General features: G+C 42.7%; 1 protein-coding gene across 1 annotated transcript in view; it reads right to left on the bottom strand.

Annotated features, from left to right (window-relative positions):
* Window positions 1–7,655: 7,655 nt before the first annotated feature.
* pou2f2a (POU class 2 homeobox 2a) overlaps window positions 7,656–9,398 on the bottom strand; it is a 60,623-nt gene continuing 58,880 nt past the window's right edge. Inside the window, exon 16 of the mRNA XM_076106390.1 lies at window positions 7,656–8,032. Within this exon, the coding sequence (XP_075962505.1) occupies window positions 7,656–8,032 (377 nt within the window). The remainder of the gene's footprint in view (window positions 8,033–9,398) is intronic.

Genomic DNA, 9,398 nt, shown 5'->3' with positions numbered 1-9,398 from the left:
CAGCAGCCTATATTCACTCTCGTTTTGTCTGTATTTTTGGTCTACAACTTATGAGTAGATGATCTGTCTCTTTAGCTGCTGAATGCTCTATGTTCGGTTCAGTTCAGTTCAATTCAATTGTGGAAGAAGTACTCAAATCTTTTACTCAAAAGGAGCTTTAACTGGAATTCAGAGTAAATGTATCGAGGGATTGCCTCCACTTGGCTCTCAACATGGCGACGGCATAGCCGGTGGCTTGCGGCTAACGTTGCTAACAGTGCTGAAAGAGTTAACAATGTTACCTGAGGGGGGACCGGAGGGTGGGCGCTCAGTTTGCGACGACACCGTCGGTCAGGACCATAGACTGTATATGAGAAGTAGAGATAGTCATCGCTACGTCACCCATCAGTGTGTGGACTGCCGTCTTGAAACCTTGAGTTCGAAGTTTTGGCCGTCTCCATCTTGGATTTTTTTTGCCGTCGCCATCTTGCTTTTTTGCAACCAGTGAACAGAAGTGACCATATTTGGACTGTGGAGGAGTGACGTAGAGACGTCGTATACGTCTCTGTAACGACCTGTCAATCACCATGTAGCCCCGCCCTAAGGCATACTCTGCTTTATGGTCTGTTTGACTCTAAATGGAGCATAATCTACTAAATGAACATCATGCTGTATTGAAGAAGACTTGCAACCAGTAAATGGAAGTGACCATATTTGGTAATAAATCAAGAGAGAAGTAGAGTCATTCTCTCATAGACTTCTATACAACCAGAGGAGTCGCCCCCTGGTGGACAGTAAAGAGAATGCAGGTTAAAGACACTTCTGCATCAACTTCACTGTTCAGAACTGGAGGTTGCCTCCTGGATGGGATGGTGTTATACAGAGTCAGCTGATAATTGTCTGTTGGTTTATCATAACGAATAACCCCTTTCACATTATGTATAGTTATTTTTCACATAAACATATTGATTAATGCAGGTTTATTATAGAAATATCACTAGCAAATAACAGAAATACTAAATAGTACACATATATTTGTACCTTTTATGAAATGGCCTGAGTTTATTTATGTGAAACAACTACCTGCAAAACTTTATTCAGAACTCTGTGAACTCATATTCATGCACTAGAAATGTTGCATCATCTGTTTAGTGTATTCCGGGAGTCGTATTCTACTTGCTGTTTGTTTTCTATCATATCAAGACAACAAAGACACAGGAGATGACTTTGGTCTAAATTCGCACTTTATTCCTAACACTTACAGGTTTGTTTTGTCCCCGTTTCCCTGGCCCCCAAAACAACAGGCACACAGATAGCGATGAGTTCAGGGACAGTAGGGAACAGTTTCAAACTCAAACGTTTCCAACAGAATCAGGTTATAGAATCAACTCAGACAGAGAGAGCCTCGAGGTCAAAAAACAGCATATCGTAAGCATACTTCAAAACAGAAAAAAACTGACCCGAAAAACAGATACTAAAGCTTACAGAGCAGTGTTTGTTTCATCTTTTCTGTTCATCGCCACCATCATCATCACCATCATCATCATCAGGCTATAATAAAAGAATGCTTTTGGAGTTTACAGCCATCAGAAAAAAACATGGGAGTCGCACAATGCGGAGAAAAGAAAATCAAGGTGAGAAGATACAGTGGAGCTCTTTGGTTTTCACTATTGAGGTTCTTTCTTTAGCAGTAAAATCTATCTTTGCTGTCCTCTTAACCTTTGGATTTAAGCTGCATTGTAGAAAAAATAGAAAGGAAAACGTTTCTTTTTATTACTTTTCCTAAATAAATGAACGACAAAACGGGGCAAACAATATCGACTGGAGTTACTCTCTCTCTCTTTTTTTTAACGTTGTCAGGTTTTACATTTTATGATCTCAAGGCCAAAGGAAAAAACAAAGGTCTTTAATGAGTCACGGTGACTTGGAAAGTTGAACAGAGTAGTAAAATGAACATTCACAGCCACAGAAGAACTACAGTAGAAAACTGTCAAGGCCTGAAGTGCTCTTATTGTCCGACAGTGTTTTTATATCAACGACAGGCGCTCGGATGCCTTTTATTTGAGCAGATACAGTCCCTAACAAGAATCCTGGATGTGTATTTACACGTGGAATGACTGTGAGTGTGTGTGTTGTTGTGTTTGTAGTGTAGCGTCTCACTGTGGTGGTTTTAACTTTGGTATCATTCTCTGTCCACCACAGCCGAGCCGGACTGCACAGGCACACAGAGAGCTGCACTGCTGTCGGGGACAGAAAAAAAACACAAATCGTAAAAATATTAAAAAAAACTTTAGGTTTACTTTGACATCCGCGCAGTTTTCAGCTCTGCAGTGGATTTTTTTTGGGGTAAATTAGTATTTTAAGTAAAAACATGGGGGTTCAAATGTTTTCCTCCGACAGCAGTGATGAGTACACACACACACCTTCCTCTCTACAAAACACAGCCACCAGGACGTGGTGGTGTGTTCTGTGGGTTAAAGCCATAAGAACTGAAAATCTTTGTTTCTCCATAGTCAAGCCCGCCGGGGCCAGTTTCACATCCCTCGCTCCTGAGTTCAGACAGGTCACGTCTCTTTTTTTTTTAATTTTTATTTTTTTTTTATGTCATTAAAGCTTGAATGTCTATTTGGTTTTTTTTTCATCAGAGTATCAGAGGTATGAGTTAAAAGCCCCTTCGTCCCTGACGAAGAGACGAAGGGGAATCAGAAAGCTTTTTTAGAGAGCAGAGGAGGAGACGTGAACGGAGGAAACTCACTCAACGGACAGATTTTGAACCAAAACAAAGGGCGAACATTAAGAGAAGCTGCTCGTATTTTCAACGTTAGTTTAGTTTACTTCCTAACGACTGACAGCACACCAGACTCGCTATGTGAAATGTCCTGAAGCAGCAGGACCGGGTTGCACGAGCTGTTCGTAAAATCCACCCCAAAAGTGTGTTTAAGTTCTTACAAACTAATATCTAAGTTTTAGACATGTGATGAATAAATCAGGTTGCACCACGCAAATGATAAATGTCTTAGTGATGAAGACTTTAGGAATGAAGACTTTGTTTGTGAGGAAACATTTGTAGCGCCATCTCATCGAGCAACTGATAGCATCACAAGCTGTCTTAGTTCCCAGTCAAAAATGTTTCACTGCAAAGTTGGATTTCCGACTTGGAAAATTGGAAAAATATCCTGACCATAAAATCCAAGATGGCAGCTCAACATAAGTGGAGGCTGTAGTAACATGTTGTTTGTTAGCAATCCGGTGTCTCACTAAATCAGTAGTACACGCAGTACTGCCAACTTCTACCTGTGGACATGTCGCTACTGTGTTTGCGTGTGTACTGTGTACTGACGTATTGGTATTGCTAGCAATGGCTAACCTGGCTACAATGGGCGTCCATCTTGGTTTTCCAACTACTGGAATGCTATCTACTCAGGTGTGATGTCATTCCCAGCTCACATGTCAGAGGTAAATGGAACGCAGCACTAGAAACAACTAATCTAAGAATTAGTTTTTATGGTGCAGACAATTTAAATTTGTAAATCTCTACTCAGTAAACACTTACAAGGCTACGGTTGAATTAACGAAGAGCTGGTGCAACGGTAACACATAAGTCTGATCTAAAATGAGAAACCCAAAGTTTCTTTAAAAGAAAATCTGTGTTATATGTCAGTAAACATCACTGACCGAATATTTAAAAAACAGTAACACACACCCCAAACAGCATTTTCCTCCGTCACAGTTTCCCTGCTACTTTCTCTCTCCGTCTCAGGTTACAACAGTCTTTAGGTTTGGTTTTGCTTTGAAACATTCGTTTGGCATCTTCTCTTCTTGTCTCGATCTCAAGAACCCCCCCCCCCCCCCCCCCCCCCCCCCCCGCAGATAGCCTCACAACAACCCCTGAAAATACTAGTACAAAGATCCAGAAAGACATAAATAGAATCCAATAAATACATAAATAAAGAGTCAATAAATAAAGGTGAGAGACAGAGAAGTTAATAAAATACAAACGGACCATCTTCCCCATCCCCGAAAAAAGCACAGACCTCCCTCATACAATAAATACAAATTTTTTTTCCAACAAAGAGCCCATGAGAGATAAAGAGTTTTAAAGCTTTTGGTTCTTAAATCCGTCGTCGTCTCCGGTCGTCATCATCAAGAGATAATAGTCTCAGTCTTTTTATACATCAGCAACTAGTAAGAGCAGTTGAACATAGATTATTTTCCCCCTACAAAAACCTAGAAGAGCTAATGGATACATTCCCTCTAACAGTGGACGTTTTTAGCCTTTAATCCGCCTCAGTCGTCAGCCCCCCCCCACCATATCATCTTATCAATGGTTGCCTTCAGTACCTGTGTGTGTTACATGAAACTCTGTTTTCAACCTGGGCCTTGAGAGTGTTTTCCTCCCATCAGAGTGATGATCGCCTACTGCTTCACCATTAGAGGCATTGAAAGCTAATTAACTTGAATAAAACATATTTTATAATTCGTCGTTAATCAAAGTGTACCACCGGTTTTTAAATAGCTGACCGCTGGTTTGCACCGTTCCTTTTAAAAACTCTTCGTTGGTGATGCATTTAAGGAAAATGACCATATGTACCACATGTATCTCCGCTTGTTCTTCTTGTTTGCAGTTTGACTTCTAGGTTCGGTTTCCAGGTCACATTATTTGTGAATATGTCGTCCCTGCTCTCAACTGCATTACAATAGCAGAACTCTGAAGTTATCCGATTACGAATAGACTAAAAACTCAATTTGTGCATCTTTTTTGGTAACAAAATGGGTTTTAAAAAACACGCTTTGCCTTTTGAAATAGAAAATGTCTGCGCTCCAAGCGGCAGGAGAGACGAGTTGGCGACGATAGGTTTGATGGGAAAGTGGGTCCAGGTTGAAAATGAGCAGAGTTTAGCTTTTAGCTGTCTAAAGTAAGCATTAAGCGATGTTACTCTTGTCCAACATGTTTACGTGACAGAGATTCGTTTTTACGTGTTGTGTGTTTTGCGGTTTGGTTTGTATGCAAGATCATTTATCTTTATACCGACACACACACACACACACACACACACACACACACTCACACACACACACACACACACACACACTCACACACACACACACACACACACACGCTGAGCCACTCGTACAACTTGTGCATTGGTTTGGTTGTTCTATTTGGTATGGTTGTATGTCTAAAAAGTTTTGCTTTGGGTTGTTTTAGTTTTGGCTTTTTCACAACATTTTGGATCAACAACAAAAACAAAAACTTGTCTTTTATCCTGGAAGCTACATTTTCAGTTATTTACAACCGTAGAGAAGAATAAAAAAAAGGCCAGAGCACAACCGAAGAGACAAGAAGATTTGAAAGTAGGCAACACGTCGCCCAGCACCTCACCTCACCCGCCCTCCCTCCCCCTCTCCCCCCCGCCGCATATTAAGTAGAAAGCAATGAGACAAATCCATACATCATTAACAGACACACTATGGAAAGCAAAAAACAAAAATATATATATATATATTCTCAAAGTCAGTTTGTTGAGGTTATTCCATATTTGTATCCGTCCAGGAAAAAAGAAAGTGAGAAGAAAGCCGAGGTTTGCTGGCAGAGGGAGGGAGGGAAGGATTTCTGTCCGTCGATACAAGAACGGCAATCACAGCTAAAGACAAACAGACAGACAGGGCCTTACTCCCCCCTCGGCTCCCCCCGTCCTCCCCCTCTTTGTTTGTATTTGGTTTAGTTTGCGGTTCAGTCACTCACACATAATAAGTAGCAGTAGTAGTAGCTTTTGGTTTTGGGTTACTTTTTGGTTATTTGGTCCGCCGCTTCGAGCGCACCTCCTCCTGCTCCTCTTCCTCCTCTTCTTCCTGCTTAGCCCCTGCAGCTTTTTCATACCTTTGGCTCCTCCGCTCCTGACCGCTTCTTCTCCTCCTCTTCTTCTTCTTCTTCTTCTTCGTCTCCTCTTTTCTTTTGGCCCTTTGATCGGATCTTTGGAGACAAAGGAGAGGGGCAGATGGGAGGGAGGGATGGAGGGCAGGGGTTTGGGGGCAGTAAGGGGAACGCTGGTGCTTCACCTCTTTCCTTTGTTCTTTTTTTTTTGGTTTGGACTCTTTCTTATGCTTGTAGTGTGTGTGTGTGTGTGTGTGTGTGTGTGTGTGTGTTTTCCCTTTGACTCTGCTGAGGTTTTTGTCTGGACACTCGTCTCTCGGGCGAATCAAGAGACAACGCTGCCAGAGGCGATGCTTTGGTATCCAAGAGTGACTGTCTGGTGGTCGATGAGCGGTCTGGAGGATGACATGGCGATGGTGCGAGCGTGGATGGGGCGATGATAAATAAAGAAGAACAAACAACGCTGAATATAATCCCAAGACTGTCCACGTCCGCCCCTGGTGTCCTCTTTGTAGGCAGTAGAAGGAGTGTAGAGTGTGTACACTTCAGTCTGAGCAGACGTTAAAGAGAACAACGAGAATATTGATAATGGTGATGGAAAAACCTGATGGAAATGTTCTTTGTGAACAGAAAATTAAGATCAAAATAATTAAATAAATAAAATAAATAAATAAAAAACAAAAGATCAACGTGTTCATTTTCACCTTGGTCAAACACGTCCGCTTGGTTTTATTCTATTGACGTGTCAGAAGGGTAGGATTTAATGAATACCAGCCTTTTGAAGTTAAGTTTTAAACTCCAGTTGGTACGTATTGGGATCTTACCTGATGCTATTGTAATTCTAGTAGTAAACCCCACCCGTCTGCCACTCCAGGCTGTTTAAAACAAACACTGTCTGTTCTAATGTAAGGTACGTTCATCACTGTAAAGCTGTAAAGAGAGAGGTAGATATCCTGCATGTGGGATCAGCTTAAACATTTACCTTTGGGAAGGGATACCATGAAGAGCGATGAACACAAAATGATAGAAAAATAGATGTTTTGTAAAAACTGAGAATGAGACTAAAGGAAATCCTGAGTGAAATGCAGAATGCTTGGCATGAAGTAGAATGGAGCATTGAGCTGAACCTGGACAGATCAGGATGTGAAAGTCTTTTTTTGAACTAAAGCTTTTCTCTCCGTTTGTTTTTTTTCGTTTGTTGTCTTTTTTGGTTTTCAGTTTTTGGTATTTGGAGATTTTGGTTTTCATCTTTGTAAGTGTGTGTTTCTCTTCTAGCATCTTCTCTTTGTTTTTTTAAATTCGGTTACAACCACGTGACCTTCCGAGCTTGTTAAACAAATCTTTTCTGCTTGCCTCCCATTTTTCACACAGTCTCTCTTCTCATCCCTGCCCTCGGCGAGTTCGTCTCTTCCTCCAGCAGATAAAAAGCATGCTGTCGGTTTCCCGATGCCAAGCGCAAATAAAACACTCCTCAGTGCCACCTCTCCAGCTGTAGATCATTATTTGGTTTCAAATCCCCCCCCCCCCCCCTCCGCTCTTCAGTTCTCTCTATCCTCTCCATCCTCCCTCTCTCTTGGCTTCGTCCCGTCATCCGTCCGTGTATATTTTTGGCTTCAGAAGACTTCAGCGGGGACGCAGAGAGAGAGAGAGAGACGATATCGGAGACGGATCAGACAGAGAGATGGCTTTGGTTGAAAGGCGAGGTTGTAAATTTAAGATTTTTTTAAAGCTCCTTTAACTCGTCCTCTTCTTCCTCCTCCTCGTCTTCCGCTGATAGGATACTTTGGCTGTCAGTCGAGGATCACTCGGCCATGGCCCCTCCCAGGGGCGGTGGCGAGGCTTCGCTGAAGGAACAGAAAGAGGCGGGACTTGAACAAGGAGATGCGGACTCCTCGGGGCACGAGGTCGGGCTCATGAGGCCACTGGTGCCCGGGGGCGGAGATTGGGAGAAGGAGAGCCTCGGGCCGTACCCGCCAACACCGCTGACCAGTCCCATGGAAGGCGTGGAGGGTGTCGCCATAGAGCCAGTCACCATGGGGAGGAGGGTGGGGCGGTTGAGGAAGAGGGAGGGGCGGAGGGAGTGGGGTACGCCGGGACACCCGGGTCCGCCCAGAAGCATGTGAGCTGCTCCGCCCTCGAGGCCAGAGATGGACAGCTGCCCACTGCTGGCTGCCAGGGCTGCTCGGGGGGGAAGAGAGGAAGAGGAGTGCGGACAGTGATGGAGGAAGAGCAAGGAGGGGGAAGATGGAAAGAGAGATGAGACAGGAAGAGGGGAAGAGATGAAAAACAACAACAACAAAAAGATGCAAGAAACTCAAGAGAAAGCAGAGGGATCGAAAGAAAAAGGCAAAAAAGTGATGAATACAATGTGAGGGATGATGAAGAGAGGTAGAGAAAAGGAGTGAGGATAGGAGCGGTAGGAGAATGAAGAGGACACCGAGAGCAGAGATGGGACACAGCAACAACGGAGGAAGAACAGAAGAAGAGGTGAAAAGAAGGATAGACAGAGACAGGAATAAAAGAGAAGTCAGTGAACACATCAGGTAACCACAGATACAGATGATGAGGCACGACACCGTCTTATCTACACAACAGGAATAAATGATTGACAGGATGGCGTGAATGGTTAAAGGGCTCAGTTCACCAAACTCAAAACAAAACAATTTTCAAAAGAATAGAAGAAGACGAGATCTGAAAACCAAACTGTCTGCATGGATTCTTTGTTTGTAATTTTAGTGAACTGAACCTTTACAAATGAGTCTGTTTCTATCTACATTTGGAGGTGATGAATACGCAACCCCAGAATGCAAGGGGACAAATGATAGTCAGCAAAACGGTGAAGATGATGATGTTTGTTTACCACACACATGACCGTCGGCACACGAAGCCTCGCATCGCCACGGTAAAAAAAAAAAAAAGGACAGAGGTCCAGCGATTCACAAACTTCTTTTCTGGGGACCCACTTTTCGCGACCCGATTCCCGGTATAGGCCTTATCTATGTAAATTGTAAATGAACAATCCTGGCCATTTCTGCATTCATCTTTAATAAGTAAATCAGCCATTTTGAAGCGATCTGCGACACGTTTGATGTATCACAACTTTGTTTTATGCATATGTTATTGAAAACACACACATTAAATACAAAAATAAATAGTGAGAGTTACCAAGCTATTTCCTCTCATCAGTAATAATATGATATTAGATATTAAATATTATTAGTACGCTACAATTATCAGAACAATAGGAGTATTCAGGCTCCCTCGTGTGGCTGTAAAGGGTTCTGCAGATATTAAAGTTAAATAAAAGACTATGGAATAAATTCTAATAATTTGTTTGGCGACCCAAAATAATACGTCCTGTGACCCACCTGCGGGTCCTGACCCAGTCTTTGGGAATGACCGCTTTAGATATCGTAAACATATTTTCAAGGCATCGATATATTATTTACATCTTTAAGAATCTTTTCTGCAGAACTACTGCGGTGAACGTGGCAGAACAAACCCGTCAGACAGAGCTCTGCTGTAACGGAGGGAGTGAAACCTT

This window comes from Anarhichas minor, unplaced genomic scaffold, assembly GCF_050575085.1.
Source record: "Anarhichas minor isolate MPS153535 unplaced genomic scaffold, ASM5057508v1 ptg000033l, whole genome shotgun sequence".
Classification (NCBI taxonomy): Eukaryota; Metazoa; Chordata; class Actinopteri; order Perciformes; family Anarhichadidae; genus Anarhichas; species Anarhichas minor.
The sequence above is the reverse complement of the archived record's forward strand: the minus strand, read 5'-3'. Positions and strand labels throughout refer to the sequence as shown.